Source organism: Lonchura striata, chromosome Z (assembly GCF_046129695.1).
Source record: "Lonchura striata isolate bLonStr1 chromosome Z, bLonStr1.mat, whole genome shotgun sequence".
NCBI lineage: Eukaryota > Metazoa > Chordata > Aves > Passeriformes > Estrildidae > Lonchura > Lonchura striata.
The window spans coordinates 83,906,658-83,932,429 of record NC_134642.1 but is presented as its reverse complement, the minus strand read 5'-3'; the positions used below and the strand labels follow the sequence as shown (position 1 = coordinate 83,932,429).

The 25,772-nt window shown below is 37.7% G+C and overlaps 1 protein-coding gene across 2 annotated transcripts in view; it reads right to left on the bottom strand.

Moving 5' to 3' along the window:
• The window catches only part of SLC12A2 (solute carrier family 12 member 2), a 53,364-nt gene that overhangs the window by 20,212 nt on the left and 7,380 nt on the right, over nucleotides 1–25,772 (bottom strand). For both annotated transcript variants that reach the window (XM_021551880.3, XM_021551879.3), the window contains exons 2-11: nucleotides 16,941–17,060; nucleotides 15,862–15,937; nucleotides 15,247–15,342; nucleotides 13,506–13,645; nucleotides 12,619–12,729; nucleotides 9,657–9,765; nucleotides 9,118–9,245; nucleotides 8,946–9,030; nucleotides 4,821–4,981; nucleotides 157–264 (exon numbers count right to left, since the gene is read on the bottom strand). In XM_021551880.3, coding sequence (XP_021407555.1) covers nucleotides 157–264; nucleotides 4,821–4,981; nucleotides 8,946–9,030; nucleotides 9,118–9,245; nucleotides 9,657–9,765; nucleotides 12,619–12,729; nucleotides 13,506–13,645; nucleotides 15,247–15,342; nucleotides 15,862–15,937; nucleotides 16,941–17,060 — 1,134 coding nt within the window. The remainder of the gene's footprint in view (nucleotides 1–156; nucleotides 265–4,820; nucleotides 4,982–8,945; nucleotides 9,031–9,117; nucleotides 9,246–9,656; nucleotides 9,766–12,618; nucleotides 12,730–13,505; nucleotides 13,646–15,246; nucleotides 15,343–15,861; nucleotides 15,938–16,940; nucleotides 17,061–25,772) is intronic.

Here is a 25,772-nt window from a genome sequence, read left to right as displayed (position 1 = left end):
AAGTGTTCTCCCGTTCTAAACAACAGGTAATTAGAATGATACACTGATGTCATCTGCTATGGATAATGATGGCAGTATGTCAAGAGTCCCCTTCCAAAAATAATGACTCAAAAGTAATTATTCTTCAAAATATTACCATTTTCTTCCCATACTTACCTGGAAGATCTTAGGGGCACTCACAAGAGATGCTAATGCGGATGACAGTGTGGCCGAAAAAATACCTGCAGAAATCAGTGGTGCAAATCCTGACACCATGCTCATGACCTGAAAAACAAAATACTTTTTTTGAAATATGTAAAAATGCATACTACACAAACAGAAAAAAAATACTACACACACTTCACTTAAAAGCTGTCTGAATATCAGGTATTCATATAAATTAATGAACTAGAGACAGATCAGGGAATATAAATTTCAGGACAAGAGGTGGTGCCTTTTCACACAAAATAATCTGAAGCTCAAATTATCAAGGGCAAAAGTCTCCATGGGCTCATAAGAAGATTAGAAGGAAGTAATGGAAGAAGAAATACTTTGGAAGGTGTTACATATTCCAACTAACCTACTGCTGACTAACATGGTCTCAGAAACCCCAAGTGATAAAACATGTGAAGAACACTTTTCTCAGAATCCCCATAGTTTTAAGTTAGGCTTTTTTCCCCCAGTCAAAACCAGAAAGTCAAGACAAACTTGCTTCCTACCTCCCCAAGATCAAAGCCCAGCACATCTCTGTAACCTCAGTGACAGAAGTCAAATGTGAGCTGGATGAGTAATGAGCTGGTACCTTCCAGTACCTCAAGGGGCCTTAAAAAAAGAGGGAGCTTACAAAAAGTGAGTGCCATCCCTGCCCACGGCATGCATATTACAAGATCATCTTTAAGGTCCCTTTCAACCTAAACCATTCTATGACTCCACTCTTATGCAGATTATTTCTGTACCATAGCCGCATCCAGCCTTACATCTGTCATGTCAATTAAGACACAACTCTGTAATTAAAAAAATGTTCATGGTTTAATACAATACTTTTCTTTACAGAAAAAACAACTGAAGTTGCTTTAAGACAGACAGTGCTGAAGAATTTTAGTCAACAGACCAAACTAAACAGGGTGCTCTTCAAGCACAATGTGGTTTTACATCACTTGCACTGCTTACTTGCCTTTTTCACCCTGACCATCTCATTTAAATTATCAGGAGAGTGACTGAAGGAAAGCAAGAAAAACATGCAGAAGTCTCCTGTTTTAAAGTTTTTGTCACCTGAAATTGTAAAATTTTGCTGTCTAAATAAATCAGATGTTCTGAGACATAATGTATAGATGACTGATTAAGTTTTGTTTACTAAGGCTAAATTCATAGCAAAATTTAGTGGATTTCTCCAGACCAGACTGACAGTGACACCTGGGCCTCTCAGTCAGCTGAATCTGTGCACTGCATCAGGTTTCACAGTCAGTCAGTTCAAGGCATGCCTTGCATGAAAAGAGAAATTTAGTAAATGGAGTTTGCAAAAAATGAGATTAAAGTATCTGTCAGAGTATGTAACAAATGAAGGAGAGAACTTCCTGGAGCCTACATGCAAGTTTATAACCAAAACTAAAAAAAGACTTGCTAGGCCTATAATCATAGAGGAGTAAAACTAACAACACATCTGTGAAACTATCTCTCCTATACCCAAGTTTAATTTAATTTTACAAGCAACAAAAAAAGTTTGTTTTAAATGGCAGCTTCTAATAACCCTATATTATGTCACAGAATAAAACTTAAAGGTATAAATGCTTTACTACTATTGCAGAAAAACTTTTGCTATAGCAACATAATTAATAAATGCAGAATAATTTTTACAGAAGCAGTATGTAAATATTTTTTCCCTTCAAGGATGGCATAATCAATCTTCCCTTATTACAGAGGGAATCTGAGTACAAGTGTCCATTACTTTTTTTTCCCATATGTCCAATGTTTTTATTTTGATGCCTTCACTTTACTACACTTGCCTCAACTTGCTATTTGCTTCCGGCAATTGACTCATATTACATTCTCTCTTTCTAGGTTCTGTGCAGCCCCTCCAATTATTGACACTATTTTTGACTATTACACTGTTTTATAAATTTGAGAGCTATCCCAGCAAAGCCTATGCAATCAACAGTTGGCATTTTAAAAGCTAGTAAGTTATGCCTTAAGTTAGTTTAAGTGATTTTAGGAAGTTTCTCTAAGCTAGGAGAATACAGGGGGAACCAGATCCAGCAGAATCAGTTTGCCATGGTGTTAAACTCCCCTCCCTTCATCCCCAACACAATCCAGACCTCCTGACCATGAAACCAAGGAGCCCACAAAGGCAGCTACCCACAGCACTGAAATTTTTCATCCCTGCAAAATCATGCAGAAAAGGGCAGAGTGGCCCTGCAACCACTGGTGTGTTGACAAAGACATACAGCTCCTGCTGATAAGGGCCTCATTATGTTTGCCTGGCATTTGCAGTTAAGGCAGTTTCCTAGATTTCAAACATTTGGGTTCATGAAATACCGTATTTTGACTATTTAGTTCCTTGGTCCAGCACTATTGGAGCAAAACAAAAATGCTGTATTAAAACAACTGAGTTTCATTCTACTTTCAACTTTCATCCAAAGTTGAAAAATTATCTGCATTTTAATTACCCAAAGCTGTAACTTTCTGATGGGAGGCTCTAGGCTGAGCTACAGAGCCCAGACCAAATTTTTGAAAATACTCTTCTACCAGATGACAGTCTGGGCACAGAATAATCACTGAACAGAAATATCAGAAGCCTGTGAAGACCTGTAATTTACTGACTGTAACAGAAACTAAAGAGTTTCTAAACTAAAGATGGTCATCACTAAAGATGGTCTTCCTAGGCAGGTCTGACTAAGCCTGTCTCACCTCCTGTCCTCATTTAAAGTTCCTCATCTAGGATTTCCACAGGTAAATCATATTACAAGTCATCCATCTGCTGCTTGAACACACACAAGCCCTGAGTTGACCCAGCAGAACTTCAGATCAATTCTCTGCCAGAAGAGCTGACTGCAGCAGAGTGTCCTGAAGGGATGAACTGAGAACACAGACTGGCACTTCCTGTCCCAAAACCTGCCTGTTTTCAAGATGGAAGAAAAATACAAGAATCTTCCCTCACCTCAGGGATTAATTTTAGTTTGTGCAGTATTTTTTCTCAGTTATTTACTATACAGAAAAGACCTTGAGAGGTGCACAAGCATAGACAACCTCCTTCCCACACACACACACACACACCACTCTGCATATGAAAAAAAAAAATCTGTTCTTACACCTAACAGTCAGAGATACAAAGTTGTGAGCAGTTCAGTTATGAAATGGACAAGTGTCTCAGTAGCTAAATAGCCTCTCACACAAACATTTTCCTTCTGACACCTGAGGCTGAGACATAAACCAGCAATTTCACAGAAAAGGTTCTCAAAACTACAACAAAGCAGTGGGGTTGTGAGGGGCGCTGCATTCTTTGTGCTGCCTCTGACTTTAAAAGTGACTTTTCTGAATTGACACCAACCTTTTTTTCCACAGAGAAGCAGAATAATTGGGGAGGCAGAAATACTCTGAAGTACAAGTAACATATATATTAAGAACCTTGCAATAGTCATGATTTAAGGACACAATCAGAGGAAACCAGTTACAGGCTATTCACAGCTGTACACCTGACAATATGTTGGCTCTTTTGAGCTTAAAACAAACAATGAAAAGTCATCAGATTTAGCAAATTGCTCAATCCCACATGAGAAATTCTGACGTTCTCTGAACAAGAACGAAGCTGATGACACACAAGATACGTTATTCCACTACAACAACTTCATTAGTGGATTTCAGCTCAATCTCTAGCCAACTTTTTGTACACTTTGGGCAAAGATGGGACTACCACAAACCAAGCTGGAATCAGTGAGCAGTAAGTTCATTGTCCTTGGATTCTTTCAAACCCTTACCAGTAGCTCATGAACAAGCCAGCTGGCTGTGGTGAAAGACTGTGAATTAACTCTTAACTTGTAGAGAATTTTCAAACACTGTAACATCACGTTTAATGAAAATTCATGACCTTATTACCACTAAAGAGGATGCTGTGATAAATATGTAAAACAGTATTCAACTGCGTATTTTTTTAAAAAATTAAAAATTTAGCAAGTAAATTACTGACAGAGGCTACCTATGATTACTCAGCAACATTACTGAAAAAATGAGTATATCTACCCCCACCAGTGAATGATGACATTCACATACCTAAAGAAAGCTGCAGCACCAACACCTAAATCTCAGCAATTTTCTCAGAAAAAGAGTAAATATTTATACCACCTGTGTATAAACACCTAAGGGTTTTCAATATGTATACATTCTTTTGCATATCAGTTAGAGTGTACCACACACCTATTACAGATAAAACTTGTATTTATGGAAGTGTGCGTATATAGCCAACAACCTTTCCTAAGAAGCAAGTAAAAAATCACAAACCAATAAATCCAAGGAATGAACAAACAAAACATTCCAGAGCAACAAAAAAGCCAAGCCAACAGATCCAAAAAAACCAACCAAGAAACTCAAAAGCAAGAAAAAAGCCAAACCAAAACAAAAAAAGCTGCACAGCCACCCTAAACCCAAAACAACAAACAAAAACAAAAACCCACTAAAATCCCACCAAAAAAATCACCCAAAAAACCAACCAAAAAACTCGAGAAAAAAACCCCAAAACACCAAACAAACAAAAAAAACCCCCAAAAAATCCCAAAAAAAGCCCAACAAACAAACAAAAAAAACCCCCAAACACAAAACCCAATACACAGATTAAGGAGGAAGTTTCATACCTGGAAATTGTTCATCAGCCCATAGTGACACTCTGATCCTCCCTGAGGCTGACAGGATGAGAAGTCATAATTGAGTTTGCAGGCTGCAGTAGTGCAATTTGCCAGCTCAGTGACAATGGTGTCATTAACATTCCCTGTGGCATCTCGAACTACACAGGAACCTACAATGCACACAACAATAAAAAAAAAACATTAACTAACTGAACCTGAATTTAAGGATATGTGTTAATTCCTTTTCATGTAAGCATAATCTCACAGACCAACATGAAAACACCACTTTTAGTTTTTTTAACATGCTCCAGTACTAAGCCCATCTTCACTATGAACCACAAATACAAATACAACAACTGCTCCCTTGGCTGAAACAATCTTTAGTGTTTTAATATATCTGATTGTAGGAAGAAATACAAAGTTTTGGCACAGAGGAAAACCAGGTCAGTAGACTTGCAGAAGTTTAAGAGCACAATCTCTGAAGTGCCCAAGGCCAGGGACATTTGGGCTTGGAGCAGCCTGGGACAGTGGAAAGTGTCCCTGCCATGGCAGGTTGGCAACTGGATGGTCTTCAAGGTCCCTTCCAACCTAAACCATTTTATAGTTTTATGACTTTATACTTTCTGTTTTGCTAAACTTTCCTAAGGAGTGCAGATTTGTTTTGTGTGCACAGATGTTTGCAGACAGGTATCTGTTCTGCTGCAGTTATTTTTTTCCCAGTCGCTATGACTCAGCCATTAAAAAATAAATTTAATGAAAGTTTGTTGCAAGCTATTTCCCAATGTTTAAGTAAGCCATCCCCTATGTGACCATGGTATTTTTCAGCTGTTTTTTTAATGAAAAACAGAAATACAGTACAATTTCTCCCACATTTTTTCTATAATCATCACCTTAAATACTGTCTTCAGTTCATCTATGATTACTTTTGCTGATCAAGAAAATACTGGAGAAACAGCATTTCAGCCTGTAAGTGTTAAGAAAAACTAAAGAGTACTAAAAGACCACCAAGTCTTCTATTTCATGGGAGTTTTGTCTCATAGATGACAAAAAGTAGATCAGACCAAGCATTATTTAACATATTATGGTCTAACAGTAGAGGTAATCAAACTGTTTGAATACCAGGAAATACTTCCAGGGACTAGAATTAAAGAAGGAGTGGGGAAAAGTTGACACAGTCAATAAAACTCCCTTACTTTAATCTTTTAGGAATCTGAATAACAAGAGCTGCCTTGCAACAGAACCCCATGACAGCTAAGGACCTAAATTAATTACTTGCAAAAAGTAAGGAAAAAGGCAAAGATCTCTCCAAGTTTAAGTTTATTCAGTAATATTCCTAGGCATCTATGTATGTTGTCCCTCTTCCATGGGGAAAGTTAATTCCTAATGAGCTATGGCCATATTTAAATTCTTGTGAGCCATCAGAACTTGATTAACAGCCCACTGCAACACCTGGTCCCAGTAGGTGGACATTAATTAATCCTTCAACTCCTCATTTCTTTTTTAGTTACTTATTATGCCTAATTGGTTAAATTACAGTAAGTTTCCTACACTGAACACCTGTCTTATGCTTTTCTTGTGAGTATGTGGAGGAGCTGAAGTTTTTTTATTGTTTTATTGTTTAACTGGGAGTAAAAAGCTCTGTAAGAGGAAGATGTTTCCCTTTCTTCACTATACAAGTATTTTCCCCAGCCACTCAAGCAGTATATAATGGATTTGACAACACACTTCTCAGCTGAACTATTTGTAAATAACATTTTGTTGGTGATAAGATTGCAATGGCAGGCCAATTATATGGGACAACTCTAATTAAATACCTACAGTGCACTACCATAGCCCTCCTCTTCCTCATTTTGTCAAAATTTAAACTCAGCTTTGGCAGGACTTTCAGACATGCAATCAAAATATGGCAGAAAGAGACACGACAGTAGGAACAAACTTAATGTGGGCCTTAGTGAGAGAGAATGTAGAACAGAAGCCAGACAGGTAGGCTCTGTCCTCAGCAGAAGACACTTAGATAAAAATAACAATAATAAATGTTACTTTCTGTAAGACTCATCCAGAGAAGTTTCATTTCAATTTCTATTATTCTGGCATAATTTTCCCTAAAAAAGTCTTTAGGTCTTCCCTCCTGTGAAAATAAGGTTTCAGCTTTTCAAAGGCATTTATAAGCTTGTTCCTGCCAAAGTGAAACAGAGCTTTGCCAGGTTTTCAGCATAGTCTACAGCCATCTCTACCAAGTTATCTCCTTAATATATGAATTCCAGAGGTACTACAGCCTGCAGTTCAGAGTGTTTAATTTTACTAGTGCTGTAAACACCTACAGTTTGGCTCTTGTTAATAAGTTTTACTTTCCTAACTACCGGAGGAAGGTCTTAATGCTACTCAGAACTTTGGCATTTTTGTTAAGAGCTTCCCTTGTTCTTAAAGAGATAAATTTAATTCTTTGAAATGTACCTTCCAAGATTTCTTAAGCAAATTTGCCTGTGAAATCTGCCTCCTCATGCGACCTGCATGTCTGCATTAGTCCTTTGCTCAGTTATGAAACTGCATACCAACATCTCAGTTATCTTTCTGAAATAACTGCCTAGCTCTAGCAACAGGATCAGTAATTTTCCTTCTTTCTTTTCTACTCAATTTAGCCTTCTTACTTACTACAGAGCATAAAAATAGTGAGTTAAATTCAGAACATCTTCCTTCTCTTCAGATATGACTAGTCTCCAACATTTACTAGTCCCTTCAACTCTTTAGTGACTAGCTTACCACTCCTCTGGGAAAGGAATGAAAGTATTTGTCCAATATTCCTAATCCAATGGCTCTAAAGGAGCTAAATTTCACTCACGATCTCTGACTCCTGCTGCCTTTTTCTAACTAGCAGAATTCAAAGCGTAAGTCAGTACACAGCAGAACATTTCTGATGAATCAATTCCACGTCCAGTTGGATTTGCAAACTGCTTCTTTTGTCAGTTTTTATACTGTATTTTTCATGTTTGGAAGCTGATCAAAGTATTCCATTAATAAGCGAGTATTAACAATAATTTTAGTCTTGTGTGGGCTGAGGTTCCAAAGGATTCAAATTTGGTAGCAAGAGGTCTACGCAGTCAATCTAATTAGGAAATGAGTGTAGCTAATTATGCTGCATAAAGCACAATCACTACAGAGCAACCATTTGGCAGAGCTACACTCCCACGTTAGCCAACAGAGGCACACTAGCAAGATTGGTATCTTTGGAAAGGAAGTATTATTAGTGGTAAGATCAATGGTACTCTTATAAATGAGAATTTCATTCAAAAGGCACCCCAGGTATTATGAAACAAGGTCTTTCATAGAAGAAAAATTATTATTGCTGTCAGAAACTAGTTTATGTGACATGAGTAAAAAAATGTTTCCAATCACAGGCAAGAAATGTGCATGATTCAATTACAATCCTGTAATCTTAAGGTTACTAGAATTATTTTATGCGTGGGAAAAACACAGTAAACCACTGGTGCTCTGCAGCAAAACTGGCATCAACCCTAGGGCAACTTTTACAGAGGATTTCAAACAACTGTGGGGTGGGAAAGACTGGGAAGAGAAGACTCAGATCAGTCTGTGATTATTTTCCCTCTTTACACAAGAACATGGCACTTCCAAAAGTGGGCTGATGAAAACTGAAGGCCTTTCTTGGTCTCCTCTCTCAGCTGGGGAATTACTCTTCAAGCATCCTCAGCACAATGCTGTCTGATCATCCCACAGCTCACTGCAGATATGTGGCTGATGATCATAATCCTCAACACAATACAGGTGTTTTTTCAGCAGGTATTTCCTGAAAACATGCTTTCCTAATCCAGGGATTATCCCCCTGCTAAACTGTAAATCCTTTAATGTAAATAACTGCAACAATGAGGCAACACCAACAGAAGTCATCTTTGGCCTGAAGCAGTCACTTTTCTTAGAAAAGCATCAGTTACTTAATGAAATTATAAAACCAGCTGAAAACTGCATCTCCCAACAGTGAAAGCCAGAAACCTTTGGCTATTACTTTCCCATGCAGGAAAGTCAATTACATAACGACTTTGCATAACAAATTACATAAAACCATATCAAAATACATCCTCGGAACGAATGCGAAAGGATAAAGTTAAAAACATTATTTACCTACAGATACTGCAATTCCTACGTAAACCATTGTAGTGATTAAGATGGCCAACAGCGTTCCTTTAGGTATGGCTGACTGAGGATCCTGAAAGAAAAACGTCAGTGGACAGTGATGACAGAGGTCAATGCACACTTGAGTGGTCATGAAGAATGTTTTTAATCCACTACTTACCGCAAGGTCCCCCGAGATATTTGCACCAGCAAGTATGCCAGTTGCAGCAGGGAAGAAAATAGCAAACACAGAAAAGAAAGTTTCCTCTTGTCGGAAATCCGGTCCAAAATTCTCCATGAATATGTCGGCTGCAGGAGAAGATTTAAGTCTGTCAATATTCACATGGAAGCTGAAGTATTAACCCATTCCAGCCACCATCAGGCCAGTCAGAAAGCTGACAGTCACAGGACGTTCTTAAAACTAAAGGCAGAACATTTAAGGCCTAATTCACCACTTCAAGCCAAACTCAATACAGTAAATTTAAGCAAATTTAAAGGTAGAAAAAATACTTAGCAGTATAATCCAGCTTTTTAAAATTTTATACTGAGTATTAAGCAATATTCAAGTTTTGACCCAACTGCAGAAGTTAGAAGAACTCAGGAACAAAGTCTCCATGGTTAAACAGGACTATAAGATACATTACATGTTTCATTTAATTTTAGCAGCTTGTTTTGCAAAAAAAGGTATTGTTCACCATACTGTAAACTGTTCCAACATACCGTTATAACCAAAGAAACCTTTGGGCTTCTTGCTCTCCAGAGGAATAAATGTTCCTATGACAAAGTCTCCAATAGCAAGTATGAGGATCACCAGCAGGACTATCTGTGCCTGAAACACAATGACTGCTGTCAGAGAGAAGAACTTGCTCTTTTCACAGAATCAAGTGCTCTGCTATAAAATGTAAATATTTACTTGATTCCAAATTCAGCCTCACCTCCTCAGCATGTTCTCTGCAAAAAAATGAGGAAAGCTGAAGAGAACTTGTACAAGGATTTCTAATTAAGAAATAGGAATAATTTGCAAGTTTTACACCTAATCAAAAAGGTTTATTATTAATAAATGTATCAAAATTCTACTTCTAAAGACAAAATGCTTAAAATTACTAATTTCTCTATATATAAGCCTTCCACAAGAAATGTATTTGAGATTCAAGAAATTTACATTAATATAGCCAAATGCAACACAAATGTTACTATTGCATTATTAGCCATGGTCATCCTTTGTCTTATACTTTAGTATGTCGTTTCTAATAATTTTATTACATTCAGAGTAAACCAACTTTTGCTTCCTATTTTATGCAAGGAAATAGTTTATTTTGCTACATTCTCGTGTTCTCAACCTTTACTTAGGAAACTGAATTGTGAACTACAACCATTATGTCTTAATTCCTACTTTTAGACTTCTTTTATTAGAACCTAGATTTTTAGTCACTTCTCAGCAGAACTATTATGAGCCCTACAAGTTGAACAAGAAATACTTTAAACCATCCAACACCTCCAAAGTGTGAACAAAGATACATCTAGGCATTTTAAGTATGGTTCAGGTTTTCCATTTAAATAAGCAATCACACTGCTGTTATCTTTTGGGTTATTTGATTCTTAGAAAGGAATGACAGTAGCTTGGGGGAAGCTATTCCTTTTTAAGGCCTAGAATCAGGAATTAATACACAATATCACTGTGGCATTGTTCATGCCTACAAAACAAAAGTTTTCAGTTCACACAGCCTCTCAGGAAAACAGGGTGGAAGAGTGATAAACAGAGCAAAATTGCCTGGAGAAGACTGAAAAGCCCACTTGAAGAAAATGGGTTGTGCCCTGTATTTAAATCTTATTAAAGCCTCAAGAATAGGTGAAAGGGGTGAGGATACAACTGGGTGCTTACAGAAGTCTTCAGTAAGACAGAAACAAAAACATGAAGTTATCACAGAGCAATTGCCACAAGTGGATTTTTTCAGTAACTAGCCTAGGCTTCTTCCTAAAGCTAGGGACGTTTGCTGACTATCACACTTAAATTCCAAAGTCTGGAAGAATGGGCTTCTAAGACTTCAACACAAGGAGCTGAGCAGTAAACACTACAAACTCTAAAAAAGCCAGCACACTTCCCTGGAATCAATCCCAGTCTCTCTTCACTTTTAGATTTGGTTCAAAGGCATTATTATGGATTCTCCTGCTTCATTTTCCAAGGCATTCTCCAAGACATGGATAAGGCATAGGAGAACACCACAGATCAAGATGGAGACACAGGTGTTTTGCCATGCTAAGTTCTATGTTAGCCCAAATGAAATGCTTGTTTGACAGGTTCAGTTGCCTATCATTGCTCCCACTTGCCTCCTTCCATGACAGAGAAACCAAGTCTTGACTTTTACATTGTGGACAGGACTTTTGAAAGCTACCCCTAAAATAAGGATGGCACTGCAGTAATACCATGATTCAGGTTTGATGTAGAAACATTAAGCAAGTGTATTTTCATGCAAACTATTGTTATATAACTGCCCATGATACACAGCAAAATGAAGATACTTATGACTTCAAGTGGCAGTAGCCAGAGGATTAAAAATAAATAATTCTTTCCAAACAGTTCAGAATAAGGAGGTCACCATTGTTTGCAGTTGGGTGTATATAGAGAGCATCACAAATTCAAGTTACAGACAGTGAAAGGCTACTACAGAAAGGTAAACAGTTTTTACAGAAGTTCAATTTAGAAGCTTGTGCCAAAGTCAATTTCTGTAAGCTCCTTCTGTCCCCAGAAGATCCAAGCAATGCACTCAATCTTCACTCACTTCCAGGATCACTATTTCTTGGAAGCAACAATGATAAAAAAACCCTCTCTCATTTTGATTACAAATAGCATCATCTTCTTGATGTAGGAGCACAAGAAACTTACAACACTTCATGAAGAGGTTCCTTCAGCTGCCTCTCAGCAAAGAAAATAGGAGCTATTGTGATAGAAATACAAGTTGGGAAGGAAACCCCAGTGAGAGGCTCTTCTCAATTTTATGTTTTGAGCATATTAAGGACAGATATTCAGAAAAAGCCTACAAGGTGAAGGAAAAGAGAGCAAGCAACACTGCCTCATAATGTCAAGCAAGATAGAAAAGCTTCTCTGTTAAGATCTCCTCAGTCAGAGCTGACCCAAGACTGTACAACCACAAGCTGAGGGAAGGAGGTTTTCTCTCCTACACATTAATCTCCACCAAGGCTCAAAACCCTTCTCCATGCTGGGTCTAGTGAATGCATCCCACTGTTTGGCTGTTTCCAGGTGGAAATCAAACCAGAAGAGAATGAAAGAGAAGGAAAGCCAGCCATGTGTTTTTCATCCTCTGAATTTGCCTGAAGTTCATAGTAAGGGAAAATTCCCATGCTGAAGTTCTTACCTTCTCTTGTGCTGTAATTGCCCAAAAGAAGGAAATACCATTAATCTAATTGACAATGTCAGTAAGAGTGGATTATGCTGGAATTTAGGTTCTCATAGATGCTGAAGCTTCCAGTGAAGGCTTTTAAGATCTGAAATGCTGTTCAGAGCTGCACATGCTAGTGCCAGACCAAGAGCTACTGCATAAAAAGCAACTGACTTCTAATGCACCATCATGCAATACTGAATATACTAAAAATAAATCAGGCAGCTAAGGTACAAAAATTGAATCAAAATTATGAAGCAGAGAATAAAAACAGAGTTCCTTACTTTTGCTTCCCACTCCATTCCTGCAATGGAAATGCCCAGCAGTATAACCACTGTGACAGCCCCTATGATTCTGATATCATTCATTTCATCAATCATCAACGTTCCATTTTCCTAATAAAACAAACAAAAAAATACAGTCATATACTTCATCAGGTAGATACCTTCCCTAAAGAACAGCAATTTATTCACTTTAATTTATTAGTGGCTTATCTGCACACCACAAATTTACTGATTGTAAATTCCCTTTAAGGACATAAGTAATTTGGGTTTTGCCTTGTTTTTAGATCAATGAATCTCTCAAATGGAAATGATAAGAGCTGTTCAGCCTGGAGAAAAGGGAGCTCCAGGGAGACCCTACTGCCATCACTTAATATTTGAAGGGGGCTTACAAGAAGGAACAAACTTTTGGAGAGGGCTTGTGGTGACAGAACAAGGAATAATGGTTTTAAACTAAAAGATGGCAAATTTAGGCTAGATGTAAGAAAGAAATATTTTACAGTGAGGGTGGGCAGGCCCTGGCACAGGGTGCCCAGAGCAGCTGTGGCTGCCCCTGGATCCCTGGAAGTGTCCAAAACCAGGTTGGATAGGGCTTGGAGCACCCTTGGATAGTGAAAGGTGTCCCTGCCCATGGCAGGGGTGGCACTGGATGGTCTTTAGGGTTCCTTTCAACCCAAACCATTCTGTGATTCTACCTGGATGGGGGATGGAGTAGGTGACCTTGAAATGCCTCTTCCAAACCACATTATTTTATGATTAGATAAATCAAAACCCAAGTATGTTCATAACTTTACCAAAAAAGTACATACTTTATATACTCAAACTTTCTATATGAAGTATAAAACTTTATACATAAAATATAATCAATATTAGCACTGTCATCCACGTACCTTGAGTAGCTCAACAACTGTCTCTGCAAAACCAACAACATACATTGCCACTGCCACAGCATTGGCAAATGCAAAAATCAGACCTATGGCACCACCAAACTCTGGCCCCAAACTTCTGGAAATTAAGTAATACGCTCCTCCTGAAAGGAAAAAAAAATACAAATGACAAAAAAGTCCTCTACATGACAATCGCCAGCACTTTAACATTTACACAAGTCAGAATCTACTCACTCTTTATTCCTTGATATATTAGAAAATAACCCTTAACTCAGTATTTTAGGGACAGACATGCTGAAGTTTCAGGAATGTATTCAAGTTCTTATGAAAAGAGACCAGTTGGAAATAACCATTTGGCCATAATTTTTTGGCCAAATACTCATGCACTATGTTGAATTATTGCACTTCAGGTATGCAACCATTCTATGGTTTAAAAACTGAAAACTGTAGAATATAAGCTGCAATATAACTGGGCTTTTTACTTCAAACTGCTCAAAGCACTTGTGCAGTCAAGATCAAGGAACTGGCAAAGCAGACTGAAATAAACCCACTGAAGTTACAAACTTCCAAGACCTGTTCCTAAAAGCTCTGTTGTTAAAAAAATATTCTGCTCTCCAATGGGACTTTCAAAAGCCCGTCCTCTATACTTTTGAGCTGGACAAAAAACAACAAATCCCACATGAAAAATGAAAATCTGACTATCTGGAGTATTATAGCAAGGTAAAATTTTGAAAATGTAGCAAAGGCTTATTCCTCAGACTTAAGGCTCAGGTTTCTAGAAGCAACAAAATTCTCCAAAGCTCCAGTCTCAAGTAACTGAGTGCATGTTAAAAATCTGCAACAGCAAATGCTTAATTTCACTCCATTAGGCTTTTTGTGGAAATCCTATATATGTACCCAGCTTGGCCATACTATGTATTTCCTATATTACAGTAAGATTTTTTTTTAATGTTACATAACATTTTTATAGGAACAAGTGTTCTCATGAAATTCTACAGTTCTTCCAATTCAGCAGTTCAAATTTTCTATGAAGTACTATTTTTCAAGAGTGACTTAAAAGCTCCTATATAAATGGGAAAACCTGCTATACATCATAGAATTAAAAATAGAAGGGCATTTAGAAACTAAGCTTGATATAATAACACATAGCTGACTTTTCCCTTTGGGTCTGTTTACTTTGTGATAGTGAGGCTTTTCTCTTCACTCTTAAGTTTAATGAAGATAGTTTCATTAGCTCCTACTTTAATTTCACCACTCTTTTTTTCCTAGTAGCAGTCTTGTAATGTCATGAAGCAGTTTGATCATATCAGTGGCACCAACCATTTCCAAAAATAGCTGACAACACCACATGAATCATGGAAGAGAATGAAAACCATCAGTCTCGAGAAGGCTGGAGTTAACTTTGGAGAGTTACTTGTGTGAAGGTTTATTTCAGGACATGAACACATGCAAGCACACTCTTAATGAACCAGTGTAGCTCAGGAGAATACTAAGACCCTAAAGATTGCTGAGTATGTATCCTTAAAAATGTTTGTATTACAAAAATTTACACCAATAAAGTTCCTTTTACAGCATAAAAACAAGGTACTAGTTAAAATCTAATTGTAGGCTAACTATTGACTTTTTGTTAATTAAGTGACTGGTAATCACACACAGAACACAAGGAAAGCTTTGCTCCTCAGCAGCATTAAAGTGTGCACTCCAGAGTGAGGAAAGCTTAAACACTTCAAGAAAATAGCATTACCTCCTCTTACAAACCCATTTGTGGCTATTGCAGAAGTAGACAGTCCTGTAATAGTTGTCACAACAGTGGCCATTCCAATAACCAAGACAGACAGACCTTTTGGGAAAAAAGATGAAAAACACTGAAAGCCCTGCAGTATTAAAGAGTACAAACCTTCAGCTTAACTTTATTTAAATACTCAAGTCTTGCAAATACAACACAAATTTACTTTCAAGCAAAAGGCTTCCTCTTTCCCCTATCAGGATGCAAATAAAACTGGGCAAAGATTCTCTTTAATCAGCAGGTAAAGCTATATTCTAGAGATCAATCCAACACTTTGGAAATATTTGCTTATATACTACACAGTCTATATGCAGGGTTTAATAACTAGAGACCAAAAGTTCATCTCTACAGCTCACTGAAGACGTACAAATGTCAATTTTAAAATACCTGCTTTGTACCTAAATGGAAAAGTCTAAGTAACTGGTTGAATTTTTTGGTAAGGTAAATTACCATAAAAACTGGCAATATTAAGGTAATTTCCTATTCCTGTTTGAAGTAAAACTCAGGATCAACATCTCTTGTGGATGACATTTAAAAGTCACTGAAATAAAATTACAGCATTAGTACCCATACCTATCCCAGCTTGTCCTACAATCCATGATAGTCTGATGAAGAGCATTACACCCCAAATATTTAACATACATCGTACCTAGGATAGAACAGAAATTTAACATAGATTAGTTTGTGGTTCTGCAGGCATTTTCACTAAGTCTTCCTTTCAGTTTTTAATGTTCTTGAAATTATCTTGCTGTTATTTCCTCACCACTTTTCAAATTATTTCACAATAATATGATGCTATCATACAAGCTTAAGTTCAGTTTAAAAAAAGGGGCTTAAAGATGATTTAAAAGTTACTACTTCAAACACAGAGTTAAGAGTAGTTCAGTATCTGACACTTGCAGTATGCCGTAAGCAAACAATAATAATTTAGACGCTAACCTTTACATGACTTATTGATGTCTGTGATGATTGTGAGGTCTAAAACCCCAGTCTGCCTGTCCCACAAACCTCTCTCTCAAAAAAAAAAACCACAACAAACCATGCACTAAAGCAACACCCTACTTATATAACTTATAACTTATATAACTTATAACTTATTCTTCTTAAAAGAACAAAAATCCTGCTGCAACTCTCTATTTCTGTAACTTCTGTACCTTAAAACACATCTGCACAATAACAAGATGGAGAGGTGTGCATTCTTGTATTTACAAGTCTTAGATCTCAATAAAAATAGAGTTTGCATTGTACAGAATTTAGACAGGAGACTAAAAACAGATCTTGGGTTTCTCTCTTCCCTAAAGAGTATTATATCAATCCTTCAGAAAAGGAGATAACCTCTCCAAACCACAGAAGTACAGCTTGTGTTTTTCTACTGCATCTTTTTCCTTCTTCAAAGTCATAAAATGTAAAAACTCTTAAAACCTGTGCTAAGAAACCATAAACCCTTAAGAACTTTAAGCCATGAAGTATTTATTGCCTTAAAATTCAGTTGAAATAGGAGCAACTCTTCCTAAAATTATGGGATTTATCACAACTCTCATACATATAATCTTTATACTACACTGTCACAATGCCAACAAAGAAGGTGATTGGAAAGATTTTTAAGAATAGATCAGCTCTTCTTCAGTAAGAACCTGAAGAACCAAACTTACCAGCACACCTTTTATCCAGCCAAACTTGACCACCCCTTTGCTGTCAGGTGTGTAAGCAGCAGCTGCATCCCCAGCTGGTGTGCCTTCCTCACCATTTGCATAGCCATCCTCAAAGGGCTCCTGTGAAAAAAACAAAACAAAGTTTGTATTTTGTGTCACTGACAGAGCAGGGAGGGCATATGAAACTCATCTTGTAAAAAAAAAAAAAACCCATCTTGTGTAAACATAAAAAGAATGATATGGCAGAAGTTTTGAGCTGGTCATTTATGTCCCTTGCATGATGCACACCTTGGATTTAAAGGAAAGTAAAACAACTTACAAGAGCAAACCATTAACAGCCAGTGTGGTAAGTATATTCAAGAATTAGTTCCAGATCCCTAAAAATGTCAAATACCTGGTCTATAGAAAAAGAGCTGAAGATTTCAAATGCACAATAAATTTTACTCCTTAATGTGAAAGTACAGACTGCTCTACCACAAGTTGCTGGTCTCTGCTGTAGTATTTCCTGTAGTTCAGACTTAGCTGTCATTTGATCAATTTTTCAGGAAATAAATTATTAATTTCACTGTAAACTATTCTACTACTCTTTGTAAGGTGATGCTGCCAGAAGTAAGTTAGGGAGATTGGCATTTCAGGGAAAAGGAGGGAAGAGAAGTCTCTTCCCAAACACTCCATTTAAATGGGAAGGATCACAGATCATCAGCCCCATGGACAAAGGCTAACTTACGTCTTTTATTTACAATTTAACTCTGAACTTCAAAAACGCAGAAAATCTCAACTTTAAACATAAATTGAAAATACATGTGTATACCCACATATATGCTTGCTTAAAAGACATTTTGTTTTGCCAAGCCAGACAAACAGCAGAAGATTTAAACTCAAACATTTCCTACACTTGCTGTAAGAAAGCAAGAAGCATTCTAAGCTAAGTATGTTAGTTTATGCAAGGCAACAAGTATTAAGAATGGACACACTAGAAAGACCCTGAACAATAATCAACAAACCAGTTCAAGTAGCATACTGTGAAGCAGCCTGCATCCCAGGGCTTAGAAAATATTTAAACAATTAGAGGTTCGATCCCAATGAGGTAAAGGGCAAAACCCAGCTTTGCTAAGCAAGACACAAAATAGAATGGACACAAATAAGGCTTTTAAGTGCAAGCAGGGAAAGACTAATAAAGATTAGGGTGAGGTATTTTACCAAACTTTTTCTACTCTTGATACATCAGTACCAGATATAGCCTCAACACAGGGTCCAGAGGAAGTATTTCTAACCCTGTCAGTTGTGAAGGGTGTCATCCATATGCTCTTATGATTAGCAGTAAACATACAAACCAGATTTTTAAAAAAAGATTATGTCAAACTTATCCAAAGGTCAGTAGTACAGATTCATCCAAGTGCTTCTCTCACTGATGTGGATTTATGAAATTCTCATAGAAACACATACACCTGCAACACATCTGGTGATCCTGTAAGGCACAAGCCTTCCACTGTTAGGCAGAATCATGACCAGTTTCCAGATCATTACCTTTAATAGTTTACTCTCTTAGAGAGTGTATTATATTGTCTCCAGAAGGGAAAACAATTAAAAAAAAAAAAAAAGACATCTTACGAGTTATAGATGTATTCCTTCATGCATGTGTGTGTATGTATTATATACACTAAACAGAGGACAAACAGAAATCTAACCAGGAGTTATCCAGCATGCTGAATCAGCTGCAGCTTTCCTGGATAGAACTAATGGGTGTAATTCTTGGGAGATTTGCATAGCCTTTGACTAGATGAACCTATTGATTGCTGATTATTTGTATTCAGGCACCCAAGCCACATCAAGTAGTGGCACGTGATCATTTAGAGCAGTAAGAAGAACAGTGAGGACCAAAAAGAGAATTACAATGCTGCTACATTTCAGAAATGCTGACCTGCCTGAACCAGAACTAAGAAAACATCTCCTACTCAAGCCTGAGGCTTATGCCAGAAGAGGATGAGCCAACCACCTACCCTGCTCCAATAGCTTAGAAGTGCAGAATAAAATGTAAAACTCCTTCCAAGCATTAATGTATTCCTTTATGACTTCTTTCAGAAGTGGGAAGGAAACAAAGAGAAAAAAGATGCATTAAAACAAGGGGTAGATTATAAACATGTTCACAACTATGCCAAAGCCTCCAATCAAGCATGAGACAGTAAAACCACTTATTACTTGTTCATATAAAACCCATTCTTATTCCTCACAGAAAACCATCCAATTACACTTGGAACAAACTCTTATTTTAAACCATTACATAAAAGGAGTTACATTCAAATTATCTAAGCAATTTTTAAGCTTTGGCCAAAAAAACTTGCTCACATTAGATAACATCTTCTGCTATTACAACAACATGCATCATGTCTGTAATAAGAAATAACAAAATTTCTCAGTCTCTGAGAAGACGGGTCAGGAAGGATCAAGGAATGCTGAGAGGCATCTTTATCTTCATGTCTGAAAATAGGGAAATGTGAATAAAGTGGTTAATGCCTTTTTTTTTTTTTTTGAAGAAGCTTGGAGTTTGTTTGCTGCAAGTTCAGGTTTGGTAAGAAGGTGGATAAATATCTTTGTATCTAGTCTAAAAAAGGATCACGTACTTCATCATGTGAGCATGGTATGCCAAGTACTGATAAAACCTGCACAAGTCACCAATGTGACCCCCAAAGGTCACCCCAAAACCTCAACCACCATGTGGCAGCTACACAGTTTACTGTACTGCTCAAACAAGCCCCTAGCTCAGCCTGCTGTGTTCTGGGGAAGAGGTAATTGGTCACAACTGGTTTTCTGAGTTATCAGTTACCAGATCAGCTCCCAGATACTGCACACTGTGAACACAAGAAAGTTTTGTTCTATGTGTCTCATCTCTCCACACCATGCAATATTTCTTAGGAAAATATTTTGAGGCACAAGCAAAATGTAATAACTGAAAGGTTATTCCTGGTTATCAGTGCTGGTGGGTGCCCAATAAAGCACCACTGAGAACAGATATTACGGAGTGTGGGCACAAAAGAATTTCACTCCAGAAGGCTCCAAGTTCAGCCCTCTAAGGCGATATTAAGAAAGCACCACTGTGGTCTCAGCTGTAATCAAGCAGGCGTAGTATTTTTCATGCTCGTGTTCATGAGGAAACAATGCTTCTACTCAAGTCAGACACTGAATGGAAAAAACTGCCCTAGCACTATTTTAGAACAGCCAATACATGTACGATAAGATCTTCATAAACAGCAAGAGACAGTAACACACTGTGGATTTGGAGGGGGTGTAACAAAAGGGGAAAGAAAAGGGGGTTCAGCACTTCAGATCAGAAACAGTCTTATTAACACAATTCTTAAAACAAAATAATCAGTCCAAAAATAGTCATTGCGCTGTTAAAGGAAAAATAACGTTATGTTTACATGCTGACAATTCTATCATACACTGAGAGGACTTCAGACAAGAAACAGTTAATTTCTGCTCCTACACAGATAATCTACTATTTCATCTCCAGTGCTGGATCATAACAATAAGTTACTTGTGACAACTGTGAATAGCCTCCACATCTATTAGACACAGATTAGTAACGAGAAAATACTTGATATTTTGGAAGAAGATATCTGAGATTTTTCACACACAGCCTGTAATACACTGGTGCCTCAAAAAGTTCAGTAAAAATTGCTTTATTTAAGAATTCTTAATAGTGGTGTATGTCACGCAGCATGATTTTTTTTGTGGTGAACTTATCTAAATCCCATCTTAATGGCAACATACTTAGGCTATGTTGCACAGTATGAGGTAACACCAGAATAAACACACATGAAGTCTTCTTTCTTTTCAAGAATCACAACTTGGAAGCCGCAAGTAAAAGGCAGGCCCACCAGCAAGTTTGTATCTAAGACTATTTCCTGGATCTCCAGGCAGATTGTTGTCACTGTGTACTGCCTGATTTGGTGTGTTCCAAGTTGTCACTGACTTCTTTAGCTAATCTCTCTAATTGCTATTAATCCTGTGCAAAAACAGGAGGCCAGAAAAGCACCTCAGACTACAGCGTTTAAATGCTTTTCCCATTCCTCAAGTTTGGCCAGTTAGGGGTTTAGCACATGCCATGTAATATGAGGTTCTTCTCACACAAACTCCCTAGAAAGACTTCACAACAGCAGCTTCTTCTCATCTTGGCAGGATACAGTACTGAAGCTGATTTCAATAGTTTACAGTTTACACTATCATAATGCTAAAAATCAAGAGCCTAATCTTTTCAAGCTGCAGCTTCTGCAAAAATAATATAAAAATGGCCTTTCACTACCTCTAATCAAGCTGCTTACACTTAAAACTGCTTTGTACCCGAATTCTAAATGCTGATACTATATCCTGATACATTCTTTATTCTGATACTGAGCACAGCCCTTGCGAGCTTACTGAGAAGAGACAAAAAATAAAGGAAGCTACCCAGAGAACCATCTTTGCCAAAAGTGTACTGATAGAACAATTCTATGCTCTCCCACACATCTTCTTCAGTCCCTCACTGTGGCTCACAGCTCTACTGCCAACCTGTTCACTAGCCCGTGCAACCACAACTTCTTTTTTCTATCTCCCAAATGTGCAGGCATTGCCATTTTAAAATGTTCCTTATTTTGTGGAAGGGAAGAAGCAATAAAATGTATTGATCCAGATGCAGCACGCCATCTGTCTCAACAGAGGAAGAATAATTTGGAGAGATTATACCACCAAATATCCCAACTCCAGACCTGCACACTATTAAGACTATGGCTGCAAAACCTGTTCTTTTCAGAATTAACACAGTTCAAAACATACATGAAAAAAGAGCTTATAAACATTTATTTTGGTTTTTTTTCTTTTCCAATTAAAAGATAACCAGCACTTAGATACAGTAAAAATGGCAGAATAAAGAAAGCTATCAAGTTACATAAGAATTACTAGACATTTTGCCTTAAATCATGGTGACACTTTAAAGGATTTTTAAACACTATCAAAGACATTTTTCTTGAAAGAGCAAATGAAATTTTAGACCCTAGCTCCCACCACCTGTGACACTTCCAAGGAGCTGAATAAAAGATTTTAGAAGTGGTAGATATATTTCATGCATAGAGCAACTGCACAGAATAACCCTGGTGCTATGGTGTTTACCTCTAATATAACAGAACTTTTGAAAACAGTCTGTACTAGTACAAGTGTGATGCTGTCTGATAAAGAACAAATAATAAGCTAGGTATTAAATGTTGTCTGAAGGACACCAATCCATATCAAATGTATCTGTTCTTTAAACACTACTTTTGCACCATGTTGATGATTGTAGTCATAAAATTCCTAGCTTTTGTCTACGGATCAGTTTGATAAGCTGCTTTTATCTTTTAATGCTTTCATCCACATAGTTGTGAAAGAGATCAAGAGGACTGAGCTTCCTTTCCAAAACACCTAAATCTCCACTGAATGGCTTTAAGCATATTGCTGTCCAGGGACATCAGAGAGTCTTATGGCAAGTCCTTTATCAAGAATAGCCTTGAGCTTGGTTGCTTGAGATTCCAGACTATTTCAATACTTAAAAATACACAGGAGGAAATGGAACTTTTCACCAGTCTTTGACTCAAGCTGGTGACACCTACCACTGTTTAGAACCATTTTTTCAGGAAATCACTTCTCAAGAGAGGCTGGCATACTTCAAATTTTACTCATGAACTACAAATCCCCATGAGTTTTTAACACTAAACTTGGAAAACACCTCTGCCAAGTCTGACAGTTTTCAAGTGGTTTTTTCTCCTATAAGGGAAACAAGCAACTCCAAAGGGAGGAAATACCACAGGTAATGACTTTTAAAATATCTTATTCTATGTAACATTCTCTTAAAAAAACAATTTGACTGGTCAGTATTTTGTAAACTAGTCCTGCTCTGCTGGAATAAGGATGGTGACGTGTATGGAAACTAAGAACAAGCATGCACAACTGCCCTCATACTGACGAAAGAGGAATGAAAGAGTAAATTCTAAAACAGATGTAACAGTCTAAATCTTTGGAACTCAAGACAACATTACCCCTCACTTAGAAATTGCTACTATCTTCCACAGAATACCTGCAGCAATTGACAGATTTCTGATTATTTATCAGTTAAAAACAGTTTACCAAGCTAACAAAACAGATTCAGATACTCAGGTTTTTCAGGAGTTATATGGAAAGCTTGACTGATCAGCACTGCTCCCAGGGGGGGAAAAAATTACTGGCACAAAAACATGTTCAAGACACTTCAGACTGCTTAACACCTTCTTAGCATTTTCTTTAAGGAACTAACTCAAAAAAATGAATGCTGTCAGGGAACAATGACTAGTCATTGCTGTTGACAGCAGTTCAGAAATTTCAGCAGTCATATTAGGTACTTTACTACTTGGTTATAAAACAGGAATGAATTATAAGTTCTATTAGAAAATTTGCAGTAATTCCCACTCCAGGGTCTTTATAGTCATAACTTTAAAAAAGCCCATCAAGCCATTAAATGGCATCTAGAAGTTACCTAGAACAGCAGGAGATAAATTGCCCAGATAAAACACAGTCAGTTCTTAAAACTTGGGATTCCTTGGGAATCAGACATGAACAGCTACAATCATTGGTTACTCACCTCAATCAAGGAAATCCTTTGTAGGTTTGCAGCCAAGAGACCAAAACTTAAGTGCTTTGACTATACTACCTTCTCCACAATTATACATTTAAAATATAGTAGCAAATGCCTTTGGCATCCACTTCCAGAGATTTTAAGAGATTGCATCAAACACTGAACATTAATGTTATCTTAAGCTGAAATTAAAGGGCATTGTACTGTGATTGCAGCAGAGCAATTTTAAACAGAAGAAATTTATAGTTGCAATTAACATGTCAACTGAAGGATTAGCTATGTGTCTCTGCCATCAGCTTGTATTTATGTTGGGCACACTTTTAATAGAGAAACATTAAAGTGTGGGTTTTTTTATGTGTGTGCATATATATGTTGTATATACAATGATTTAAAAAGCCATTTTTATTTTAATTCTTTTAAAGAGATTATCATCCACTCACTCCCCAAACTCTTACAAGTAGTATGATGTACTAAGTTAGCAAGTTAGAAAGACTTAATCTCAGGCAATTGATTTCAGCTTAGTTATAAATCCTTTCTTTCAAGGCACTATATATTTACAAAGGATAAACAGTAGATTTGTTTATGAAGCTTAGCACTATAATGTCTTACATGAACACAGTTTTCTTGACAAATCTCTAAGCTTATTGCATGAAGGCTACATCCCTCTGAAGCAATTCTGACATGTGATAAAGCAGCAAAGTTTTGCTGACACCTACAGGTATGCAAGACCAGTATCCCATCTGAAATATGAATATTTGCTTTCCCCCACCGCAGCAGAAACACTAATTAAAGAATGAGAGGACTTTCCAAAATAAAGAAAACTTCCCCACATCTTTACATCTGGATTCATACATCCCTCCTAAGCACAGGATGGTATGAAAATACCGGGCAAGCTGATCATGAGAATTAGAAACAAAAGAAAAAAGGCTTTTGGTCAGTAAATTTGCAGTAGGGAAGACTCACAATGCTTATGGTCTGCACTCCCAGAAATTCTGTACCTAAAATAAAGTCTTCCAGCCAAGGAATAGTCAACACGGTTTGCCACTGCAAAAAGAAAACGTAACAAAACCCCAAAAAAAAAAATCAAACTTCCCCCCAAAAAATGCCCAAACTTCCTTTTCCAGTCTCTCCAGTTATGGTTAAAAGAAAGCTGCAGGAGGCATGGCTTCCTGCACAAGGGTAGGAGCAACCAATCCCTTCAGTATAAGGCAAAGAAATGCATGCAGGAATGCACCTTCATTTCTGCACTGATGTGTATGACCCTTCCCAGAACCACCACTGCACTCTGAATCATCTACAGAATTATTCCTTACTGTGCAGTGAATGTAATAGTCCTTTGGCTATCCACTGTCCTGGAAGGAGAAACCACACTTCACAGGAAAAGTGGGTCCAGGCTCTGAACACATAGGTTTCACATGAGTATCTGAAACACATAAGCCTGATACACTCCAGAATGAAGCAGATGCAGCACGTGATTGCATAAGAGCTGAAAGAAATCCAATTAGGAACCCTCCTGCAGAGAAGTTTAGCATACTCAAGTGTAGTCCAAGAATATACAATGTTCTGCTATTCAGTACAAATGAGAATCCATTTCAGTCTTGACAAGAAGCTGTTGTGGACACCTCAGATTTCCAAGTCACCACAGTTCAATCCCAGCAGCCACTCACTCGTTGCTCCACCAGTGGGACTGGGGAGAGAACTGAAAGGTAAAAATTGACAGGATGGGGTGAAGACAGCTCACCAGGAAAGCCAAATAAACAAGCAAAGCAAAACAATGAATTAATGCCCTGCTTCCCTACAGCTGGGCAGGGCTGGTCAGGCCCCTCCAGGAGAGTAGGGTCTCATCACATCATGGTGACTTGGGAAGACAAACAGCATCACTCCCAAAGTCCTCTCCCGCTCCTTCTCTCCAATTTTTATACTGAGAATGATGTCACATCACCTGGAACATCCCTTGGGTCAATGTGGGTCATCTGTCCTGGCTGTGTCTCCTCCCACCCTCACATGCATCCCCAGCCTCCTCACCAGTGTGGCCGCAGAAGAGCAGGAAAGGCCTTGGCTCTGTGCAAGTCATGCCCAGCAGAAACAAAATTATTTCTGAATTACCAACCCTGTGTCCAGCACAGATCCAAAACAGAACCACACACCAGATACTGGGAAGGAAATAAACTCTACCTCAGCCAAAACCAGCACACAAGTAATCTAGTCTTCAC